The following is a 25,592-nucleotide window of genomic DNA, read 5'->3' as shown; positions in this document are numbered from 1 at the left end:
TGTTACCTAACCAAGGTTCAATACCTGTTTAACATAACTTCTCTGTTTTTCAATTCTATTCCTCCAGAAATGAACCCCAGGACCTGGTTTGTCTTTTTTAATGCCCTTATTAACCTGTGTCGCCACTTTCAGTGATTTGTGAATCTGTACCCTGCAGATCCCTTTTCTCCTCTACCCCATTTAGACTTTTATTTTGCAAGGAGTAATATTGAACCAGACTTGTGTCGCCATATTGTATTATTCCTGTTAAGCTGGAACCACGATCCAATCAACGCTCTCCCTACCCGCCCCCTTTTATTCAGGGAAGGTGAGGAATGGTACAGACTGCGTGCCGTGTTAAACAAGAAGATGCTGAAACCGCAGGACGCCGCACTGTACGAGGGTGTCATCAATGAGGTGGCAACAGATTTTATTGACCGAATCCGGTGGCTGCGCTCGATGAACGGACCTGGGGTCATGGTGCACAACATCACCAGTGAACTGCAGAAATACACCTTCGAAGGTGAGAGTAATCCAGAGCTAGTGGGTTGGGGGGGTGGTGGGAGGGTGGGATGGGACTGGTTTTCTCGGGGAGAGGCTATTTTCCTGGGAAAGGAACATTTTTCAGGGTAGGATAGGGGCTATTTTGTAGGTACTGTCTTCGCCTGGTTCCACTCTTACAAATGACATTCTATTACTTTTTTTTAATATTCGTTCATGGGATGTGAGCCAGGCCAGCATTTATTGCCCATCCCTAATTGCCCTTGAGAAGGTGGTGGTGAGCTGCCTTCTTGAACCGCTGCAGCCCATTTGGGGTAGGTACACCCACAGTGCTGTTAGGAAGGAAGTTCCAGGATTTTGACCCAGCGACAGTGAAGGAACGGCGATATAGTTCCAAGTCAGGATGGTGTGTGGCTTGGAGGGGAACTTGCAGGTGGTGGTGTTCCCATGCATTTGCTGCCCTTGTCCTTCTAGTTAGTAGAGGTTGCGGGTTTGGAAGGTGCTGTCTAAGGAGCCTTGGTGCATTGCTACAGTGCATCTTGTAGATGGTACACACTGCTGCCACTGTGCGTCGGTGGTGGAGGGAGTGAATGTTTGTAGATGGGGTGCCAATCAAGCGGGCTGCTTTGACCTGGATGGTGTCGAGCTTCTTGAGTGTTGTTGGAGCTGCACCCATCCAGGCAAGTGGAGAGTATTCCATCACACTCCTGACTTGTGCCTTGTAGATGGTGGACAGGCTTTGGGGAGTCAGGAGGTAAGTTACTCATCGCAGGATTCCTAGCCTCTGACCTGCTCTTGGAGCCACGGTATTTATATGGCTACTCCAGTTCAGTTTCTGGTCAATGGTAGCCCCAGAATGTTGATAGTGGGGGATTCAGCGATGGTAATGCCATTGAATGTCAAGGAGAGATGGTTAGATTCTCTCTTGTTGGAGATGGTCATTGCCTGGCACTTGTGTGGCACGAATGTTAGTTGCCACTTATCAGCCCAAGCCTGCATTTCTACACGGACTGCTTCAGTATCTGAGGAGTCACGAATGGTGCTGAACATTGTGCAATCGTCAGCGAACATCCCCACTTCTGACCTTATGATTGAAGGAAGGTCATTGATGAAGCAGCTGAAGATGGTTGGGTCTAGGACACTACCCTGAGGAACTCCTGCAGTGATTTCCTGGAGCTGAGATGATTGACCTCCAACAATCACAACCATCTTCCTTTGCGTTAAATATGACTCCAACCAGCATAGATTTTTCCCTTTGATTCCCATTGACTCCAGTTTTGCTAGGGCTCCTTGATGCAATGACTTCTCTTTCCACTCTCACACTGTTACCTTTGGAGACCCCCAGGATCTATCATTGGCCCCCTCCTATTTCTCATCTACATGCTGTCCCTCAGCAACATCATCCAAAAAACATATCAGGCCCCACAGGTAAGCTGAAAACACCCAGGTCTACCTCACCATCACCACTGTCTCTAATTTGCCACTCTACTTATCTGACTTCTAGTCCTAGATGAACAGAACTTTCCTCCAATTAAACATGGGGAAGACCAAAGACATTGTCTTTACTCCCCACCACTAACTCTGTTCCCTAACCACCCACTCTGTCTTTCTCTCTGGCCATTATCTAAGGCTGAACCAGACTGTTGGTAACTTTGGCACCCTATTTAACACTGAGTTTGGCTTCTGATGCCATAATCTTTCCATCACCAAGACCACCTACTTCCACCTTCGTAACATCGCCAGACTTTGCCCCTGTCTCAGTTCATCTGCTCATTCATGCCTTTGTTACCTCCAGACTTGACTATTCCAATGCACTCCTGGCCGGTCTCCCACATTCCACCCTCCATAAACTTGAGGTCATACAAAACTCTGTTGCACATGTCCTGACTCATAGGAACATAGGAAATAAGAGCAGGAATAGGCCATTCGGCCCTTCGAGCCTGCTCCACCATTCAACTAGATCATGGCTGATCTTCTACCTCAATGCCATTTTCCCGCACTATCCCCAATTCCTTGATGCCTTTAATATCTAGAAATCTATCGATCTCTGTCTTGAACATTCTCAATCACTGAACCTCCACAGCCCTCTGGGGTAGAGAATTCCACAAATTCACCACCCTCTGAGTGAAGAAATTTCTCCTCATCTCAGTCCTAAATGATTAACACCGATTCTGAAACTGTTCTCTGGTTCTAGACTGCCCAGCCAAGGGAAACATCCTTCCTGTATCTACCCTGTCGAGCCCCATAAGAAAGAATTTTGTTTGTTAATGAGATCATAGAATCATAGATCAACGCTCATTCTAGAGAATACAGGCCCAGTCTCCTCAATCTCTCCTCATAAGACAATCCCACCATCCCAGGAATCAGTCTGGTGAACCTTTGTTTCACTTCCTCTATGGCAAGTATCTCTTCTTCTTCTTAGGCAGTCCCTCGGGAATGAGGATGACTTTCTTCCACTCCAGGGTTGTGGGTCCTTAAGTGACTGAAGAATCCTATTCTGGATCTGCACACTCTGCCACAGGTGGGGCAGGTAGTGTTTGGTGAGGCGAGTGAATGGGATGCTCGGATTTCCGAGCGCTCCTTCTGCTGTTTGCACTTGGTCGTTGCCTGGGCATGTCGACATTACTCGAACTGGCTGGCACCGTTGCAGATGTTTCTTCTCTATTTTGGGCAGTCTCGGGCAACTTTCAGTCCCATTAATTTCTCCAGTACTACTTTTTTACCATTATAATTTCTTTCATCCCTCATTCTCACTAGACCCTTGGTTCTTTAGTATTTTTGGGAGGTTTTTTGCATCTTGCTCTGTGAAGACAGACACAAAGTATTTGTTTAATTTCTGTGCCATTTTCTTATTCCCTATTATAAATTCTCATGTCTCTGCCTGTAAACATTTGTTGTTTACATTCTTCTCAAAAGCAATTAGGGATGGGCAATATATGCTGGCCTAGCCAGCGACGCCCACATCCCACGAATGGATTAAAAAAAACATACCTATAGAAGCTTTTACAGTCTGTTGTTCTGTTTCTGGCTAGTTTACTTAGAAACTGTAGCAAGTTTAAGGCACAGAAAGAGGCCACTTGGCCCATTGTGTCTGTGCCAGCTGAAAAACGATCCACTTATTCTAATCCCACCGTCCAGCATGTGGTCCATAGCCCTGCAGATTATGGCACTTGAGGTGTATATCCAGACTCCTTTTGAATGAGTTGAGGGTCTCTGCCTCAACTACCCTTTCAGGCAGTGAGTTCCAGACCCCCACCACCCTCTTGGTGAAAAGGTTTTTCCTCATCTCCCCTCTAACTTTTCTACCAATCACTTTAAATCTATGCCCCCAAATCACTGACCTCTCTGCTAAGGTGAATAGACCCTTCACCTCCACTCTATCCAGGCCCCTTAAATTTTGTACATTTCAATCAGATCTCCCCTCAGCCTTCTCTGTTCCAAGGAGAACAACCCCAGCCTGTCCAATCTTTCCTCATAGTTGCATTTTCCCAGTCCTGGCAACATCCTCATAAATCTCCTCTGTACCCTCTCTAGTGCAATTACATCCATTCTGTAATGAGGTGACCAGAACTGCACACAGTACTCAAGTTGTGGCCTAACCAATGAGTTATACAGTTCCAGCATAATCTCCCTGTTCTTGTATTCAATACCTCGGCTAATAAAGGAAAGGATTCCATATGTCTTCTTAACCAACTTATTGACCTGTCCTGCTACCTTCAGGGATCTGTGGACATTCACTCCAACATCCCTCACTTCCTCTACACTTCTTAGTATTTTCCCATTAATCTTGTATTCCTTTGCTCAATTTGACCTCCCCAAATGCATCACCTCACACTTCTCTGGGTTGAATTACATTTGCCACTTTTCTGCCCATCTGACCAGACCATCAATATCTTCCTGCAGCCTACAGCTATCCTCCTCACAACCTACCACACGGCCAATCTTTGTGTCGTCTGTAAACTTCTCGATCATGCCCCCTATATTTACATCCAAATTGTAAATATATATGACAAAAAGCAGGGGACCCAGTACTGAGCCCTGCAGAACGCCACTGGAAACAGCCCTCCAGTTGCAAAAACACCCATCGACAATTACCCTTTGTTTTCTGCCACTGAGCCAATTTTGTATCCACCTTGCTGCATTTCCCTGGATCCCATGGGATTTTATTTTTGTAACCAATCTGCCATGTGGGACCTTGTCAAAAGCCTTGCTAGAATTCATGTAGACCATATCAACTGCATTACCCTCATCTATCTTCCTTGTTACTTCTTCAACACATTCGATTAAGTTAGTCAAACAAGATCTTCCCTTAACAACTCCATGCTGACTATCCTTGATTAATCTGTGCTTTTCTAAGTGATAGTTTATCCTGCCTCTCAGAATAGATTTCAATAATTTGCCCACTACTGAGGTTAGAATGACTGGCCTGTAATTATTCGGTCTATCCCTTGCACCGTTTATAAACAGAGGTACAACGTTAGCAGTTCTCCAATCCTCCAGCACCACACCCGTATCCAGTGAGGACTGGAAAATGATGGTCAGACCTTCTGCTTTTTCCTTCAGCTGCCTGGGTCCTAAGATCTGGAATTCCGTCCCTACACCTCTCCGCCTCTCCATCTCACTTACATTTTTTCTTATTCATTCATGGGATGTGGGCGTCACTGGCTGTGCCAGCATTTATTGCCCATCCCTAATTGCCCTCGAGAAGGTGGTGGTGAGCTGCCTTCTTGAATCGCTGCAGTCCATGTGGGGTAGGTACACCCACAGTGCTGTTAGGAAGGGAGTTCAAGGATTTTGACCCAGCGACAGTGAAGGAACGGCGATATAGTTCCAAGTCAGGATGGTGTGTGACTTGGAGGGGAACTTGCAGGTGGTGGTGTTCCCATGCATTTGCTGCCCTTGTCCTACTAGTAGGTAGACATCGCGGGTTTGGAAGGTGCTGTCTAAGGAGCCTTGGTGCATTGCTGCAGTGCATCTTGTAGATGGTACACACTGCTGCCGCTGTGCGTCGGTGGTGGAGGGAGTGAATGTTTGTAGATGGGGTGCCAATCAAGTGGGCTGCTTTGTCCTGGATGGTGTCAAGCTTCTTGAGTGTTGTTGGAGCTGCACCCATCCAGGCAAGTGGAGAGTATTCCATCACACCCCTGACTTGTGACTTGTAGATGGTGGACAGACCCTGGGGAGTCAGGAGGTGAGTTACTCGCCTCAGGATTCCTAGCCTCTGACCTGCTCTTGTAGCCATGGTATTTATATGGCTACTCCAGTTCAATTTCTGGTCAATGGTAACTCCCAGGATGTTGACAGTGGGGGATTCAGCGATCATAATACCATTGAATGTGAAGGGGAGATGGTTAGATTCCCTCTTGTTGGAGATAGTCATTGCCTGGCACTTGTGTTGGGCGAATGTTACTTGCCACTTATCAGCCCAAGCCTGGATATTGTCCAGGTCTTGCTGCATTTCTACACGGACTGCTTCAGTATCTGAAGAGTCACGAATGGTGCTGAACATTGTGCAATCATCAGCGAACATCCCCACTTCTGACCTTATGATTGAAGGAAGGTTATTGATGAAGCAGCTGAAGATGGTTGGGCCCAGGACACTACCCTGAGGAACTCCTGCAGTGATGTCCTGGAGCTCAGATGATTGACCTCCAACAACCACAATGATCTTCCTTTGCGTTAGGTATGACTCCAGCCAGCGGAGGGTTTTCCCCCTGATTTCCATTGACCTCAGTTTTGCTAGGGCTCCTTGATGCCATACTCGGTCAAATGCTGCCTTGATGTCAAGGGCAGTGACTCTCACATCACCTCTGGAGTTCAGCTCTTTTGTCCATGTTTGAACCAAGGCTGTAATGATGTCAGGAGCTGAGTGGCCCTGGTGGAACCCAAACTGAGCGTCACTGAGCAGGTTACTGCTAAGCAGGTGCCGCTTGATGGCACTGTTGATGACACCTTCCATCACTTTACTGATGATTGAAAGTAGGCTGATGGGGTGGTAATTGGCCGGGTTGGACTTGTCCTGCGTTTTGTGTACAGGATATACCTGGGCAATTTTCCACATTGCAGGGTAGATGCCAGTGCTGTAGCTGTACTGGAACAGCTTGGCTGGGGGCGCGGTAAGTTCTGGAGCACAGGTCTTCAGTACTATTGCCGGAATATTGTCAGGACCCATAGCTTTTGCAGTATCCAGTGCCTTCAGTCGTTTCTTGATATCACGTGGAGTGAATCGAATTGACTGAAGTCTGGCATCTGTGTCTTACATCCTTTCAGACACTCCTTAAAATGTACCTCTTTGAGCAAGCTTGTGTCATCTGACCTAATATCTCCTTATATGGCTCAGTGTCATACTTTGTTTTATAATGCTCCTGTGAAGTGCCTTGGAATGTTTTATTATGTTAAAGGCTCTATATAAATATAAGTTACTGTATCTGAACAAAAGGCCTACACCGGTTTTAATGTTCCTTTTAGAATCTTGTGAAAAAACAGAGGAGGAAAATAAAGTCATAAAATTATGTTTGGGAGGGGTGGAGGGGCAGATTATCTGTTGTGTGTTCTCTCTCTCTCTCTCTCTCATCCCTCCTCTCCTCAACACAGGGCAGTGAGTCAATCTGCTCATTCATTCAATGAGACAGTGTTGCACTATTTCTGACAACTAACGGTGATGCCCCTCTTGTTGCATAGCAATCGCTGCCATCCTGTTGGAGATGCGGCTGGGCTGTCTGCAGCAGAAGATTCCAGAAGAAACGCAGAAATTCATTGAGTCTGTCGGCACCATGTTCCGAATGCTGGTCTACTGTGAATTGCTGCCGAGGTGGACGCGGAACTGGCTGCCATTTTGGAAGCAGTACTTTCTGGCCTGGGACTACATGTTCGCCTTTGGTACAAGAAATCTCTTTTCAGTATTAATGCCCTTTGTTGGTAATGCCAAGGGGAATTTGCCAGGTCTAGTTGATTTTACACTTCTCATCCATGTTTTCAAATCCCTCCACAACCTGGCTCCTCCCTATCTGCTCCGAATCTACAACCCTCCAAGATCTCTGTGCTCCTCCAATTCTGGTCTCGAACATCCCCAATTTTAATCACTCCACCATTGGCGGCCGTGCCTTCAGCTCCCTGGGCTCTGAAGCTCTGCAATTCCCTCCCTAAACCTCTCCACTTCTCTCTCCTCCTTTAAGATGCTCCTTAAAACTAACCTCTTTGACAAAGCTTTGGGTCACCTGTCCAAATATCTCTGACTTATACTCCTGTGAAGCGCTTTGGTGTGTTTTGCTTCATTAAAGGCACTATATAAATGCAAGATGTTGTTTTTGTTGCGCCTGTGGGCTGTTCTCGGCTGGGACAAGTTTCATTGGTCACCTTGAATAGAGGGCATTGGCCCCTTCTATTAACCAATAAGAGAACAGGAATGGCAGCCCCTGTTAGAAACATAGAAAAGAGGAGCAGGAGTAGGCCATTCGGCCCTTCGTGCCTGCTCTGCCATTCATTATGATCATGGCTGATCATCTAACTCAGTAACCTGTTCCCGCTTTCACCCCATATCCTTTGATCCCTTTAGACCCAAGAGCTATATCTAACTCCTTCTTGAAAACTTACAATGTTTTGGCCTCAACTGCTTTCTGTGGTAGCGAATTCCACAGGCTCACCACTCTCTGGGTCAAGAAATTTCTCCTCATCTCAGTCCTGAAAGATTTACCCCGTATCCTTAGACTATGACCCCTGGTTCTGGACTCCCCCACCATCGGGAACATCCTTCCTGAATCTACCCTGTCAAGTCCTGTTAGAATTTTATAGGTTCCTATGAGATCCCCCCTCACTCTTCTGAACTCCAGCGAATATAATCCGAACTGACTCAATCTCTGCTCATACGTCAGTCCCACCATCCCAGGAATCAGTCTGGTAAACCTTTGCTGCACCCCCTCTATAGCAAGAACGTCCTTCCTCAGATAAGGAGACCAAAACTGCACACAATATTCCAGGTGTGGCCTCACCAAGGCCCTGTATAATTGCAGCAAGACATCCCTGCTCCTGTACTCGAATCCTCTCGCTATGAAGGCCAACATACCAGTTGCCTTTTTTACCGCCTGTTACACCTGCATGCTGACCTTCAGCGACTGGTGCACGAGAACACCCAGGTCTCGTTGCATATTCCCCTCTCTCAGTTTTCGCCATTCAGATAATAATCTGCCTTCCTGTTTTTGCTACCAAAGTGGATAACCTCACATTTATCCACATTATACTACATCTGCCATGCATTTGCCCACTCACTCAACGTGTCCAAATCACCCTGAAGCCTCTCTGCATCCTCCTCACAACTCACCCTCCCACCCAGTTTTGTGTCATCTGCAAATTTGGAGATATTACATTTAGTTCCTTCATCTAAATCATTAATGTATATTGTGAATAGCTGGGCTCCTAGCACCGATCCCTGCGGTACCCCACTAGTCACTGCCTGCCATTCAGAAAAAGATCCGTTTATTTCTACTCTTTGTTTCCTGTCTGCCAACCAATTTTCTATCCATCGCAATACACTACCTTCAATCCCATGTGCTTTAATTTTACATGCTAATCTCTTATGTGGGACTTGGTCGAAAGCCTTCTGAAAGTCCAAATAAACCACATCCACTGGCTCCCCCTCATCAACTCTACTAGTTACATCCTCGAAGAATTCGAGTAAATTTGTCAAGCATGATTTCCCTTTCGTAAATCCATGCTGACTCTGTCCGATTCTACCACTGTTCTCCAAATGCTCTGCTATAAAATCTTTGATAATAGACTCTAGAATTTTTCCCACTACCGACGTCAGGCTGACTGGTCTATAATTCCCTGTTTTCTCTCTACCTCCCTTTTTTAAATAGTGGGGTTACATTAGCTACCCTCCAATCTGTAGGAACTGTTGCCGAGTCTATAGAATCTTGGAAGATGACCACCAATGCATCCACTGTTTCTAGGGCCACTTCCTTAAGTACTCTGGGATGCAGACCATCAGGCCCTGGGGATTTATCGGCCTTCAATCCCATCAATTTCCCCAACACCATTTCTCTGCTAATACTGATTTCTTTCAGTTCCTCTCTCTCACTAAGCCCTGTGTTCCCCCACATTTCTGGTATGATATTTGTGTCCTCCTTTGTGAAGACAGAACCAAAGTATGCATTTAGTTGGTCAGCCATTTCTTTATTCCCCATAATAAATTCCCCTGTTTCTGACTGTAAAGGACCTACATTTGTCTTCACCAATCTTTTTCTCTTCACATACCTATAGAAACATTTACAGTCAGTTTTTATGTTCCCCGCAAGCTTGCTCTCGTACTCTATTTTCCTCTTCTTAATCAATCCCTTGGTCCTCCTTTGCTGAATTCTAAACTGCTCCCAATCCTCAGGTCTGTTGCTTTTTCTGGAAAATTTATATGCCTCTTCCTTGGATCTAATGCTGTCTCTAATTTCCCTTGTAAGCCACGGTTTGGCTACCTTCCCCGTTTTACTTTTGCGCCAGACAGGAATAAACAATTGTTGCAGTTCATCCATGCGCTCTTTGAAATGTTTGCCATTGCCTATTCACCGTCGACCCTTTAAGTAACGTTTCCCAATCCATCATGGCCAACTTGCTCCTCATACCTTCATAGTGTCCTTTATTAAGATTTAGGACCCTAGTCTCAGAATCAACTATGTCACTCTCCATCTTGATGAAGAATTCTATCATATTATGGTTGCTCATCCCCCAAGGGGTCTCGCACAACTAGATTGTCAATTATTCCTCTCTCATTGCACAATACCCAGTCTAGGATGGCCTGTTCTCTAGTTGGTTCCTCAATGTATTGGTCCAGAAAACCATCCCGTATACACTCCAACAATTCCTCCTCTACTGTATTGTGACTAATTTGATTTTCCCAATCTATATGCTGATTAAGGTCACCCATAATTACAGATGTTCCTTTATCGCATGCATCTCTAATTTCCTGTTTAATGCCATTCCCAACATAACCACTACAGTTTGGGGGTCTATATACAACCCCCACTAACGTTTTTTGCCCCTTAGTGTTTCTCAGCTCTACCCATACAGATTCCACATCGTCAGAGCTAATATCTTTCCTCACTATTGTGCTAATTTCCTCTTTAACCAGCAATGCAATTCCACCGCCTTTTGCTTTTTGTCTGTCCTTCCTCAATACTGAATATCCCTGGATGTTCATTTCCCATCCCTGGTTACCTTGCAGCCATGTCCCCGTAATCCCGACTATATCATACCCTTATACATCTATTTGCGCGATCCATTCATCCACTTTATTGCAAATGCTCCGCACCTTAAGGTACAAAGCCTTAAGGCTTGTCTTTTTAACATTACTTGTCCTCTTCCCACTATTTTTCACTGTGGCCCTGTTTGATTCTGGCCCTTGATTTCTCTGCCTATCACTTTTCTTATTCCCCTTACTGTCTTTTGTTCTTGTCTTTGATCCCCCTCCTCTGACTCCTTGTAAAGGTTCCCATCCCCCTACTATTTTAGTTTAAACCCTCCCCAACTGCTCTAGCAAATACTCCCCCGAGGACATCAGTCCCGGTCCTGCCCAGGTGTAACCCGACCAGTTTGTACTGGTCCCACCTCCCCCAGAACCGGTCCCAATGTCCCCTCCCCCTCACACCATCTCTTCAGCCACGTATTCATCCAATATATCCTGCTATTTCTACTCTGACCAGCACGTGGCACTGGTAGTAATCCTGAGATCACTACCTTTGAGGTCCTGCTTTTCAACTTACTTCCTAGCTCCCTATATTCTGCTTTTAGGACCTCATCCTTTTTTTTAACCTATGTTGTTTGTACCAATGTGTACCACGACCACTGGTTGTTCACCCTCCCCCTTCAGAATGTCCTGTAACCGCTCTGAGACATCCTTGACCCTAGTACCAGGGAGGCAACATACCATCCCGGAGTCTCTTTTGCAGCCACAGAAATGCCTATCTATTCCTCTTACAATTGAATCCCCTATAACTATTGCACTCCCACACTTTTTACTCCTCCCCTGTGCAGCAGAGCCAACAGTGGTGCAACAAATTGGGTTGTTGCTGCTTTCTCCTGAGAGGCCATTCCCCCCAACAGTACCCAAAGCAGTATACCTGTTTTGCAGGGGAATAGCCACAGGAGATTCCTGAACTGCCTGCCTAGTGCGCTGCCTGGTGGTCACCCATTCCCCTCCTGCCTGTGGGGTCTGAGCCTGCTGTGTGACCACCTCTCTATACGTGCTATCTATGATACTCTCCACTTCGTGGATGCTCCACAGTGTCCCCAGCTACCGCTCCAGCTCTGAAACCCGGGCTTCCAGGAGCTGCAGCTGGAGACACTTCCTGCACACATGCTGGTCCCGGGCACTGGAAATGTTCCCGGCTTCCGACATGGAGCACGAGGAGCACACCACGGCTTTGAGCTCTCCTGCCATGACTTAACCCTTTAAATTAAATTAAACCTTCTGGAAGATCTTAATGTCCAATAATATCAGTTACTCGAGGGCCCTTCTTCCCTGGCCCTCGTTACTACAGAACTCCCTAAAAAACACTACTTACTTTACATGAAAATAACGTGTCAACCTTTCTTACCTTAGTTAATAAGCCAGCTATTTAGAGCTATTCCCTAACAGCAGTTACTCACCAACCAATCACCTTGCAGATTTCCTCTGATGTCACTGTTGCCTTATTTTTTCAAAGCTCTGTGTGCCTGGACTGTGCTCACACAGGTCCGACTGCTCCCCGCCCCCTGTGCAGGTCTCACTCAGTAAAGCTCCTTCCCGCTGCTGCTGCACTTTTAAACTGTGCCGGTCCCACTCAGTATCAGGAGTGTGGGTCTGTGCTGAGTTCGTTGATCTCAGTGTCGGGAGTGTGGGTCTGTGCTGTGTTAGCTGAGAACAGCATCTCATTTACCAATTAGGCACACTACAGCCTGCCGGACTGAACATTGAGTTCAATCATTTCAGAGCATGATGGGCCCCCCATTTTACTTTTATTTTTAGTTATTTTTTTCTTTTTCCTTTTTTTAATAGATATTTTTTTGTGTTTATTTTATTTTATTTCATCTTAGTTTGTTCAGTTTGCTTACCCACTGTGTTTTTTTCATGTTTGTACTTGCTGCTGTTCAATTTTCAGTCCATTAACACCCTATCTGTACTAATGTTTTGCCATTCAACACACTATTAACATATTGTTTGTCTTTGCTCCACGACCTTCTGGTCAGCTATTCTGTGACCTTGTCCTATCTACACCTTCTCCTTTGTTATCTCTTGCCCCACCCCCACTTTACTTGCTTATAATCTTTGACATTTCTAATATTTGCCAGTTCCGAAGAAGGGTCACTGACCCGAAACGTTAACTCTGCTTCTCTCTCCACAGATGCTGCCAGACCTGCTGAGTATTTCCAGCATTTCTTGTTTTTATTTCAGATTTCCAGCATCCGCAGTATTTTGCTTTTATTCACTCAGTATCACTCCTTCCCACTGCCACTGCTCTGTTAAACTGTGCCGGTCCCACTCAGTATCACTCCTTCCCACTGCCACTGCTCTTTTACACTGTGCCGGTCCCACTCAGTATCACTCCTTCCCACTGCCACTGCTCTGTTAAACTGTGCCGGTCCCACTCAGTATCACTCCTTCCCACTGCCACTGCTCTGTTAAACTGTGCCGGTCCCACTCAGTATCACTCCTTCCCACTGCCACTGCTCTTTTAAACTGTGCCGGTCCCACTCAGTATCACTCCTTCCCACTGCCACTGCTCTGTTAAACTGTGCCGGTCCCACTCAGTATCACTCCTTCCCACTGCCACTGCTCTGTTAAACTGTGCCGGTCCCACTCAGTATCACTCCTTCCCACTGCCACTGCTCTGTTAAACTGTGCCGGTCCCACTCAGTATCACTCCTTCCCACTACCACTGCTCTTTTACACTGTGCTGGTCCCACTCACCTGTTCCCCCTGGTATTGTGCTGCTTCATTCCCCCCTCCATCTTTCTCCACATCGAAAGGCACAACAACACACAGTGACAGCAGGGGAAACCTCCAGTAACTGAAAGCCTGCCTGGCACCTCACCCAAATGCTCGAACCTTGGCAGTGACTATCAGCTAACTGACTGCAGGAGGCATCATAAGCAAAATCAATCCTGTCCTTACACCCACACATTGCCCAGCAGAGGATGCCGGATAGAAACCAGTTAAGGAATATAAATTGAGTTTCCCTATCCCAATATTTAGTCCTTACTCCACTGTAAACGTGCAGATAGAGGGTGTGGACCTCAGTTTTATTACATAGTAAAAATAATTGATCACCAAGACAGACAAAACTAATAGAGCACAGAGAATACTGATTAATTCCTTGTTTTCTACCAATATCTCAGTTGAATTCAGCACAGAGCAGGATTGGAGTCAGAGTTATACAGCACAGAAACAGGCCTTTCGGGCCATCGTGTCTGTGCTGGTAGGCATCAAACTGGTTAGCTTGGTGTACTGCCTTAATGTGGAAACTCACTGAGTAAGCTGCAGTCATAACTTCAACAAGCTTGTCAATCAATACGCAATAAAGGCCGAACTCCTAACTGCCATTCGCTCTGATTATAACATAGAAAAAACAGCTTGCACTTATATAACCACCTCGGGACATCCCGAAATGTCTGACAGCCAAAGAAGTGTTTTTGAGATATAGTCATTGTCTAAATGTAGGAAATGCAATGGCCAGTTTGTGTACATCAAGACCCCACAAACAATAATATGATAATGACCAGATCTTATTCTTAGTGATGCCCATTCAAGGATAAATATTGGCCAGGACACCAGGGAGAATTCCCCTGCATTTGTTCAAAGTTATTATGTGATTGGGTCTCTGGCGTGGGACTTGAATCCACACCTTACACGGGAATGCTACACACTGAGCAGCTGCTGACCCTGAAATCAATATTTACTGAAGTAATGGAGATAGCAAGAGAATTAACGTGAAAGATGGTGGGAAAAAGATGAGGGCAAGACAAATATTTAGCAAAGTTCATATTTTCAACTGTTTTAGGCTTTAATGGAATTCGAGACTCAATGGAAAAAAGTCTAAAACAACTTTATATTCAGCAATTGACCAGCCACTTACCAACTCCAACTTGTACACACCCAACTTGTGCAGTTTGAATCTGCCTTGCTGCCGAACAAGTATTTTGTCAGAGATTGATCTGAAGGGAATATCTCTGAATCACATACTAAAACAAATATGACTTTTTTTTTGCTTACTAAAGGTAAGGGAATTTTATAAATATTACATAGTATTAAAGCACAGTAAAAGGCCATTGAGGCCAACTGGTCTATGCCCGTGTTTATGCTCCACCTGAGCCTCCTCCCACCCTACCTCATCTACCCCAACAATCGAACTCTATATTCCTTTCTCCCTCATGTGTTTATCCAACTTCCCCTTAAATGTGTCTATACCTTTCCCCTGAACCACTCCCTGTGGTTGCAGGTTCCACATTCTCACCACTCTCTGGGTAAAGACATTTTTCCTGAATTATTAGTGATGCTCCGATATTTATGTCTCCTATTTCTGGTCTCATCTGTAAGTGGAAATATCTTCTCTACGTCTACCCTATCAAACTCTTCCATAATCTTAAAGACCTCTTCCACATCACCCCCTCAATCTCTTTTCCCAGCCTCTTCAGCCTTTCTTGATAGGAACAACCTTTGTTCTGGTATCATCCTTGTGAATCTTTTTTGCACCTTCTCCGGTGCCTCTAGGTCCTTTTTGAAAGTTGGAGACCAGAACAGTGCACAATACTCCAAGTGTGCATTGACTAAGGTTCTGTGCAAATTTAGCATAACTTTTGTATTTCAATTCTATTCTTCTAGAAATGGACCCCAGTGCATGGTTTGCTTTTTTTTTTAAATGACCATATTAACCTGTGTCGCTTTTAGTGATTTGTGTATCTGTACCCTAGATCCCTCTGCCCCCCCCCCACACCATTTCGACACTTTTCTGTGATGTGGCCTCGTTAATCTTCCTACAAAAATGTACTACCTCACACTTATCTACATTAAAGTTCATTTTCCAATTACACAGCCATTTTGTAGTTTATTAATGTCTTTCTGTATTTTATCACAGTCCACAACTGTATTAACTACACCCCACAATTTGACATCGTCCACAAATTTTAAAACTGTACTTTTGAATCCCGAGTCCAGTTATTTCTGTAAATGAAGAATAACAGTGATCCCAGTACTGATCCTTGTGGAACATCACTTCCCACTCCCACTAGTATATCATTCCATATTTATTGACATCTGCAATATCTTCCGACATAGTTTTATTACATAATCATGTTTAAATATCCAGTGTGAGGTGACACGAGTGTACAGCTGGTGATTAAAGTGACCCATGGAATGTATATCACGTGCTGACAGTTCTGATTGTGTCTCCTTCTCCCTTTTTACTCTGTAGCTATAAAGGCTGTGGACAAGAAGATGGCCCAGATTAAAGATCTCCTGGAGAAAGGGGAGTCGGTGGAGGGGCAGTATCTGACCTTCCTTCTGGCCAGTGGAAAGATGAGCCAGTCAGAGATATACAGCAGCATCACTGAGCTTCTGTTGGCTGGGGTGGATACGGTCAGTGTAAAGCACCCAAACCACAGTGATATTCCAGATTGTTCTGTGGGAATGGGCTAGTGTATGGGAATATTGTATTGAATGGATTAGTGAATAGGAATGGAGTAGGATATTGGAATGGGATATGGCAATGGGTTAATGAATGTGAATGGAGTAGGATATGGGAATGGGTAGGATATAGTGGTGAGGTAGGATATGGCAATGGGGTAAGATATGGGAGTGGGGTAGATATGGGAATGGGGTAGGATTTGGGAATGGGTTTGGTATGGGAGTGGGGTAGTGGGTGGGAGTGGTGTAGGATATGGGAATGGATTAGTGAATGGGAATTGGATAGGATATGGGAGTGAGGTAGTGAATGGGAATGGGTTAATGAATGGGAATGGGGTAGGATATGGGAGTGGGGTACGATATGGGAGTGGGGCAGGATATGCGAGTCAGATAGGATATGGGAATGGGGTAGTGAATGGGAAAGAATATTGAATGGGGGAGGATATGGGAATGGGTTAGTGAATGGGAAAGAATATTGAATGGGGGAGGATATGGAAGTGGGGTAGTGAATCGGATTGGAGTAGCAAATCAGAGTGGGGCAGCATATGGAACCTTCTTTGATTTCTGCACTCCTCCAATTCTGGCTTCTTGAGCATCCCCGATTTTAATTTTCTTTCCCAAAAATATACTATATTCATAAAATTTGTAGAACTATGTAACAATTCAAATTTGACATTACATAAAGTACAATACAGATCAGTTTCTTTCAGTACAGTACATGAGCTGCCTCACTACACTTACCATTACAAGTTATATTTACAATGTACATTTACATTTCATGTTTGACATTCTCTGGTGCATACAGCCTGAGGGGTTTTACACAGGTTCCAGCCCCTCGGTATATTATAGTGGGAGGACCTTACACAGTGGCCTTTCCCCATTGAGCCTTTGCAGTAACTGCCTCAAGGTTTCGTTTGTCTCTCAGCACATAGTCCTGGACCTCAGAATGTGCCAATCTACAACACTCAGTCATTGACTGCTCTTTGTACTGGAAGACCAGCGGGTTTCGGGCAGACCAAAGTGCTTCTTTCACTGAGTTGATGGTCCTCCTGCAGCAGTTGATGTTTATCTCAGTGCGTGTTCCAGGGAACAGCCTGTAGACCACAAAGTCCTGGGTTACGGAGCTGCTTGGGATGAACCTCGACAAAAGCCACTGCATTTGTTTCCACACCTGCCTTGCAAAGGCACATTCCAGAAAGAGGTGGGTGATGGTCTCTTTCCCACTGCAGCCAACATGAGGGCAGCATGTGGAGGCAGTGAGACTCCGGGCATGCAGGGCGGGTCTGACAGCGAGGGTCCTTCTTACCACCTATGTCTGGTGCTTGTTTGAAATTTCTGGCGATGAGGCATTTTGCCAAATCAGTTTGACAGGCTGCTCAGGGAACCATCCGACAGGATCCACCATCTCCTTTCCCTGCAGGATCTGGAGGATGTTAATGCAGACCACTGCCTGATGGACTTGTGGTCAAAGTTGTTTATCTGTGCAAACATTTCCACGAGGGAGGTGGTATGGCACGGTCCAACTGAATGGAGCATTCTGCGGAAATGTGACCAAACCAATTCTTCGCAACACCTGAGACAGACAGAACCTCAGCACAGAGTGACGCTTAGTGTTTGTGTATCAAGGGTCTACATACAGCTTGATGTATCTGCACACAAGGTGGCTAATCTTCGACGTTGCCTGAAAGAACTGCTGCAAAAAGATACCAGTGACAGCCGTCTATGTGTATTTGGACTCCAGAAAAAAAGGGCCATTTGGGAAAATTCCATATCCTTTCCTTTTTTCTTCAAGAATTAACAGGTATTTAGTCAAAGTACTTTTTTTTGGTCTTTTTTGTAAAGAGATTTCTACAGAGAAAACTTTTTTTCTTGAACCGGTGTGTGTGCATTGGGCTAATTTCGAAGGGAACTTTCATATTTCAACCTGTGTTAATAAGCTTTGCACCTTTATTGAATAAGTCTTGTTTTAAAATAACAATAATTTTGTGGTTTATTAAAGTAACCTGGTTAGTGGATTTTATTCTGAAACAAGAATAGCTATAATTGGCCATATTAGTAACTGGGTAAAACATATAAATATATGTTGTGGCCCGTGGAGAGGTGGAACTAGAGGAAGACAGTGTACTCCTCCATCCACAGTTGTAACACAGCGCAGAAGTGGGTTAAGGGCCAGACCTGTGCCACGTAGAGCAACACTGAGAGCGCCTTGCACCAGATGACCAGGTTCTTCCCTACTAAATAGAGGGAGCGTCACTCCCACATGCCCAGTTTCGGTTTCACCATGGCTATACACTCCTTCCAGTTTTTGGCACATAGCCCGGCCCCTCTGACGGTGAAGGGTACAAAGGACTCAAAGAACCTGGCCTTGCTATTGCTGAGATTTACTTTGGCTCCCGAGGCCAGTTCAAACTGGTCAAAGATGCTCATCAGACTGCGCACAGACAGCAGGTCCGAACAAAAGACAGCGAAGCATTCCCGATTTTAATCATTCCACCATTAATGTCCATGCCTTCGGCTGCCTAGGTCCTGAGCTCTGAAATCTCTTCCCTAAACCTCTCTTTGTCATCTGTCCTAAAGTCTTACTCAGCCCAGTGTCAAATTTTGTTTAATTATACTCTGGTGAAGCACCTTAGGCACTATATAAATATAAGTTGTTGTTACGCAAATTGGTTGCTCAATGTTTATTCTTGACTCACTCACTATTGCCTCTCAGAACGCTGCGATGTGCATTAGCTGGGATTGACTGAATTCAAGCATTTTCCATTGCAGACCGCAAATACCTTGTCCTGGGCCCTGTACTGTCTGGCCAGTGACCCAGAGCTTCAAGACTCCATCTTCCGGGAGATGTGCAGCATCTGTCCAGCAGAGCAGATTCCGACAGCCCAAGAACTCAATCGAATGCCCCTGCTGAAGGCTGTCATCAAAGAGACATTGAGGTGAAAGAGGAATCTGTAAAAAGGTTGCAATACAGAGATGGACGGTGTGTTACAGAGTCAAAGAAGGAGATCTTTGAGGGGTTGAGGGTGGTCAAAGAGGTATTTTTAAGGAGTTTCTTAAAGGAGGAGAGAGAGGTGGAGAGGCAGAGAGGTTTAGGGAAGGAATTCCAGAACTTAGGGCCTAGACTGCTGAAGGCTCAGCTGCCAACGGTGCGATGAAGGAAGTGAGGAATGCACAAGGGGCCAGAATTGAAATGGTGCAGAAAACCTGAAGGGGCAAGATTACAGAGTTAGGGAGGAGAAAGGACATGGATTTAAACACAAAGATGAGAATTTTAAAAGCAAGCCTTTGCTGGACCAGGCACCAATGTAGGTCAGTGAGCACGGGGTGATGAGTGAATGGGACTTGGTGTGAGTTAGGATATGGACAGCAGAAGTTTGAATGAGCTCAGGTTTATGGTGGGTGACCATCCAGGAAATAGCACTAAGTCTGGAGGCGACAACAGTATAGATGAGCATTTCAGAAGCACATGGACTGAGGCAGGTGCAGAGACAGACGATGTTACAGAGGTAGAAGTAAGTGGGCTTGGTGATGGAGAGGAAATGACATCAGAAGGTCATCTCAGGGCCAGAAATCTGGTTCAGCCTCAGACAACTGACAGGGGGAAGGGACGGAGTCAGTGGCTAGGAACCAGAATTTATGGAGGGAACCAAAGACAATGGCTTCATTGACTAGAATGGACCAATATTCTCTGAAGTTTAGAAGATTGAGAGGTGATCTCATTGAAATATATAATTATTTTTATAGGGCTTGACAGGATAGATGCTGGGAGGCTGTTTCCCCTGGCTGGAGAGTCTAAAACTAGGGGTCAGAGTCTCAGAATAAGGAGTTGGCCATTTCGGACTGAGATGAGGAGAAATGTCTTCACTCAGAAGGTTGTGAATCTTTTGGTATTTTCTACCCCGGAGAGCTCTGAATGCTCAGTCGTTGAGTATATTCAAGACTAAATTGATAAATGTTTGTTCATAAAAGGAATAAAGGGATATGGGGATAGGACAGGAAAGTCAAGTTGGCGTAGAGTGTCAGCCATGAACTCACTGAATAGCAGAGAAGGCCCAATGGGCCTGATGCACTACTCCAGCTCCCAGTTCTTATGCTCCTCATGTTTAAATGGAGGGAACTGCAGCTCATCCAGGAGAAACTAGACAGTGGCAGAAACTTGAAACACATTAACAAGATGGTCAGATTTCTTTCTGTTTTCACCCTCAGGATGTACCCAGTTGTTCCCATTGGTTTTCGTATATTGGACACTGACATTGTGTTGGGAGGCTATAATATTCCACGGATGGTAAGGGAATCTCTCAAAGACCAACTCAAACAAAAGGAGCGTTCAGCTTAAGATAGACACAGGCCAGTGTTCACACCGAGGACATTGTTGCCCTCAGTGTGCTGGCCAATATAAACAGCAGACAAGCATGTGTGTGGACTCGCTGCTGTATGTTATGCAGTCTTTCAAAAACAATTAGATTGAAAACCACTTGTAATGATTGTTCGATGTTTCTGTAACGTTTGTTGTAAGGTGATCATGCATCACATTCCTATATCCTGTAGACGCAACTGATCTTGTGCCACTATGCGATGTCCCACAATGAGCAGGAATTTCCCAATCCCCACCTCTTCCAACCAGAACGCTGGATGCGAGGAGCGGAAGGACTCAATCATCATCCGTTCAGCTCAATGCCATTTGGATACGGTGTCCGGGGCTGCGTGGGGCGGAGGATTGCCGAGTTGGAACTGCATATGACGCTAGCCAGAGTAAGTACCAGCATCAGCCAGAGCAAGAACTGGCATTAGCCAGAGTAAGCACCGGCGTTAGCCAGAGTAAGTACCAACTTTAGCCAGAGTAAGCACCGGCGTTAGCCAGAGTAAGTACCAGCTTTAGCCGGGGCAAGTACCAGCTTTAGCCGGGGCAAGTACCAGCTTTAGCCTGGGCAAGTACCAGCATTAGCCAGAGTAAGTACCAGCATCAGCCAGAGCAAGAACTGGCATTAGCCAGAGTAAGCACCGGCGTTAGCCAGAGTAAGCACCGGCGTTAGCCAGAGTAAGTACCAGCTTTAGCCGGGGCAAGTACCAGCTTTAGCCTGGGCAAGTACCAGCATTAGCCAGAATAAGTACCAGCATTAGCCGGAGTAAGTACCAGCTTTAGCCAGAGTAAGTACCAGCTTTAGCCAGAGTAAGCACCGGCGTTAGCCAGAGTAAGTACCAGCTTTAGCCGGGGCAAGTACCAGCTTTAGCCTGGGCAAGTACCAGCATTAGCCAGAGTAAGTACCAGCATCAGCCAGAGCAAGAACTGGCATTAGCCAGAGTAAGCACCGGCGTTAGCCAGAGTAAGTACCAACTTTAGCCAGAGTAAGCACCGGCGTTAGCCAGAGTAAGTACCAGCTTTAGCCGGGGCAAGTACCAGCTTTAGCCGGGGCAAGTACCAGCTTTAGCCTGGGCAAGTACCAGCATTAGTCAGAATAAGTACCAGCATTAGCCGGAGTAAGTACCAGCTTTAGCCAGAGTAAGTACCAGCTTTAGCCAGAGTAAGCACCGGCGTTAGCCAGAGTAAGTACCAACTTTAGCCAGAGTAAGCACCGGCGTTAGCCAGAGTAAGTACCAGCTTTAGCCGGGGCAAGTACCAGCTTTAGCCGGGGCAAGTACCAGCTTTAGCCTGGGCAAGTACCAGCATTAGCCAGAGTAAGTACCAGCATCAGCCAGAGCAAGAACTGGCATTAGCCAGAGTAAGCACCGGCGTTAGCCAGAGTAAGTACCAACTTTAGCCAGAGTAAGCACCGGCGTTAGCCAGAGTAAGTACCAGCTTTAGCCGGGGCAAGTACCAGCTTTAGCCGGGGCAAGTACCAGCTTTAGCCTGGGCAAGTACCAGCATTAGCCAGAATAAGTACCAGCATTAGCCGGAGTAAGTACCAGCTTTAGCCAGAGTAAGTACCAGCTTTAGCCAGAGTAAGCACCGGCGTTAGCCGGAGTAAGTACCAGCGTTAGCCGAAGTAGGCACCGGCAGTAGCTGAAGTAAGTACCAGCTTTAGCCAGAGTAAGTACCAGCATTAGCCGGAGTAAGTACCGGCATTAGCCGGAGTAAGTACCAGCTTTAGCCAGAGTAAGCACCAGCGTGAGCCGGAGTAAGTACCAGCTTTAGCCAGAGTAAGCACCGGCGTGAGCCGGAGAAAGTACCAGCATTAGCCAGAGTAAGTACCAGCATTAGCCGGAGTAAGTACCAGCATTAGCCGGAGTAAGTACCAGCGTGAGCCGGAGTAAATACCAGCTTTAGCCAGAGTAAGCACCGGCGTTAGCCAAAGTAAGTACCAGCTTTAGCCAGAGTAAGCACCGGCGTGAGCCGGAGTAAGTACCAGCTTTAGCCAGAGTAAGCACCGGCGTTAGCCGGAGTAAGTACCAGCTTTAGCCAGAGTAAGCACCGGCGTTAGCCGGAGTAAGTACCAGCTTTAGCCAGAGTAAGCACCGGCGTGAGCCGGAGTAAGTACCAGCATTAGCCAGAGTAAGTATCAGCGTTAGCCGAAGTAGGCACCGGCAGTAGCTGAAGTAAGTACCAGCTTTAGCCGGAGTAAGTACCAGCTTTAGCCAGAGTAAGCACCGGCGTTAGCCGGAGTAAGTACCAGCTTTAGCCAGAGTAAGCACCGGCGTGAGCCGGAGTAAGTACCAGCATTAGCCAGAGTAAGTATCAGCATTAGCCAGAGTAAGTACCAGCATTAGCCGGAGTAAGTACCAGCTTTAGCCAGAGTAAGTAGCAGCTTTAGCCAGAGTAAGCACCAGCGTTAGCCGGAGTAAGTACCAGCTTTAGCCAGAGTAAGCACCAGCGTTTGCCGGAGTAAGTACCAGCTTTAGCCAGAGTAAGCACCGGCGTGAGCCGGGGCAAGTACCAGCATTAGCCAGAGTAAGTACCAGCATTAGCCGAAGTAGGCACCGGCAGTAGCTGAAGTGAGTACCAGCATTAGCCGGAGTAAGTACTGGCATTAGCCGGAGTAAGCACCTGCATTAGCTGGAGTAAGTACTAACGTTAGCCAGAGTAAGTACCGGTGTTAGCCGGAGTAAGTACTAACGTTAGCCAGAGTAAGTACCGGTGTTAGCCAGAGTAAGTACTAACGTTAGCCAGAGTAAGTACCGGTGTTAGCCAGAGTAAGTACTAACGTTAGCCAGAGTAAGTACCGGTGTTAGCCAGAGTAAGTACTAACGTTAGCCAGAGTAAGTACCGGTGTTAGCCAGAGTAAGTACTAACGTTAGCCAGAGTAAGTACCGGTGTTAGCCAGAGTAAGTACTAACGTTAGCCAGAGTAAGTACCGGTGTTAGCCAGAGTAAGTACTAACGTTAGCCAGAGTAAGTACCGGTGTTAGCCAGAGTAAGTACTAACGTTAGCCAGAGTAAGTACCGGTGTTAGCCAGAGTAAGTACTAACGTTAGCCAGAGTAAGTACCGGTGTTAGCCAGAGTAAGTACTAACTTTAGCCAGAGTAAGTACCGGTGTTAGCCAGAGTAAGTACTAACATTAGCCAGAGTAAGTACTAACGTTAGCCAGAGTAAGTACCGGTGTTAGCCAGAGTAAGTACTAACGTTAGCCAGAGTAAGTACCGGTGTTAGCCAGAGTAAGTACTAACGTTAGCCAGAGTAAGTACCGGTGTTAGCCAGAGTAAGTACTAACATTAGCCAGAGTAAGTACCAGCTTTAGCCAGAGTAAGGATCAGCTTTAGCCAGAGTAAGGATCAGCTTTAGCCAGAGTAAGCACCGGAGTTAGCCAGAGTAAGGATCAGCTTTAGCCAGAGTAAGCACCGGCGTTAGCCAGAGTAAGGATCAGCTTTAGCCAGAGTAAGCACCGGCGTTAGCCAGAGTAAGTACCAGCTTTAGCCAGAGTAAGCACCGGCGTTAGCCAGAGTAAGGATCAGCTTTAGCCAGAGTAAGTACCAGCTTTAGCCAGAGTAAGCACCGGCGTTAGCCGGAGTAAGTACCGGTGTTAGCCAGAGTAAGTACTAACGTTAGCCAGAGTAAGTACCAGCTTTAGCCAGAGTAAGGATCAGCTTTAGCCAGAGTAAGCACCGGCGTTAGCCAGAGTAAGGATCAGCTTTAGCCAGAGTAAGCACCGGCGTTAGCCAGAGTAAGTACCAGCTTTAGCCAGAGTAAGCACCGGCGTTAGCCAGAGTAAGGATCAGCTTTAGCCAGAGTAAGCACCGGCGTTAGCCGGAGTAAGTACCGGTGTTAGCCAGAGTAAGTACTAACGTTAGCCAGAGTAAGTACCAGCTTTAGCTAGAGTAAGGATCAGCTTTAGCCAGAGTAAGCACCGGCGTTAGCCAGAGTAAGGATCAGCTTTAGCCAGAGTAAGTACCAGCTTTAGCCAGAGTAAGCACCGGCGTTAGCCAGAGTAAGCACCGGCGTTAGCCGGAGTAAGTACCGGTGTTAGCCAGAGTAAGTACTAACGTTAGCCAGAGTAAGTACCAGCTTTAGCCAGAGTAAGGATCAGCTTTAGCCAGAGTAAGCACCGGCGTTAGCCGGAGTAAGTACCGGCGTTAGCCAGAGTAAGTACTAACGTTAGCCAGAGTAAGTACCAGCGTTAGCCGGGGCAAGTACCAGATTTAGCCGGAGTAAGTACCAGCTTTAGCCAGAGTAAGCACCAGCGTTAGCCGGAGTAAGCACTAACGTTAGCCAGAGTATGTACCAGCGTTAGCCGGGGCAAGTACCAGATTTAGCCGGAGTAAGTACCAGCTTTAGCCAGAGTAAGCACCGGCGTTAGCCGGAGTAAGCACTAACGTTAGCCAGAGTATGTACCAGCGTTAGCCGGGGCAAGTACCAGATTTAGCCGGAGTAAGTACCAGCTTTAGCCAGAGTAAGCACCGGCAATAGCCGGAGTAAGCACTAACGTTAGCCAGAGTAAGTACCAGCGTTAGCCGGGGCAAGTACCAGATTTAGCCGGAGTAAGTACCAGCTTTAGCCGGGGCAAGTACCAGCTTTAGCCGGGGCAAGTACCAGCATTAGCCAGAGTAAGCACCGGCGTTGGCCAGAGTAAGTACCAGCATTAGCCAGAGTAAGTACCGGTGTTAGCTGGGGTAAGTACTAACGTTAGCCAGAGTACGTACCGGTGTTAGCCGGGATAAGTACTAACGTTAGCCAGAGTAAGCACCGGCGTTAGCCAGAGTAAGTACTAACGTTAGCCAGAGTAAGTACCGGTGTTAGCCGGAGTAAGTACTAACGTTAGCCAGAGTAAGTACCGGTGTTAGCCAGAGTAAGTACTAACGTTAGCCAGAGTAAGTAGTAACGTTAGCCAGAGTTAGTACCGGTGTTAGCCGGAGTAAGTACTAACGTTAGGCAGAGTAAGCACCGGCGTTAGCCGGAGTAAGTACTAACGTTAGCCGGAGTAAGTACTAACGTTAGCCAGAGTAAGTACCAGCGTTAGCCGGGGCAAGTACCAGATTTAGCCGGAGTAAGTACCAGCTTTAGCCAGAGTAAGCACCGGCGTTAGCCGGAGTAAGC

The 25,592-nt window shown here is 46.3% G+C and overlaps 1 protein-coding gene across 1 annotated transcript in view; it reads left to right on the top strand.

Annotated features, from left to right (window-relative positions):
• Window positions 1–308: 308 nt before the first annotated feature.
• Window positions 309–25,592, top strand: part of LOC137361840 (sterol 26-hydroxylase, mitochondrial-like) — a 34,186-nt gene continuing 8,902 nt past the window's right edge. Inside the window, exons 1-6 of the mRNA XM_068026443.1 lie at window positions 309–502; window positions 7,162–7,359; window positions 15,915–16,078; window positions 18,896–19,062; window positions 20,333–20,411; window positions 20,675–20,878. Coding sequence (XP_067882544.1) covers window positions 349–502; window positions 7,162–7,359; window positions 15,915–16,078; window positions 18,896–19,062; window positions 20,333–20,411; window positions 20,675–20,878 — 966 coding nt within the window. The 5' untranslated portion in view covers window positions 309–348. The remainder of the gene's footprint in view (window positions 503–7,161; window positions 7,360–15,914; window positions 16,079–18,895; window positions 19,063–20,332; window positions 20,412–20,674; window positions 20,879–25,592) is intronic.

The sequence above is a fragment of the Heterodontus francisci genome, unplaced genomic scaffold (genome assembly GCF_036365525.1).
Source record: "Heterodontus francisci isolate sHetFra1 unplaced genomic scaffold, sHetFra1.hap1 HAP1_SCAFFOLD_1447, whole genome shotgun sequence".
NCBI classification, from domain to species: domain Eukaryota; kingdom Metazoa; phylum Chordata; class Chondrichthyes; order Heterodontiformes; family Heterodontidae; genus Heterodontus; species Heterodontus francisci.
This window is presented reverse-complemented; position numbering and strand designations above follow the sequence as displayed.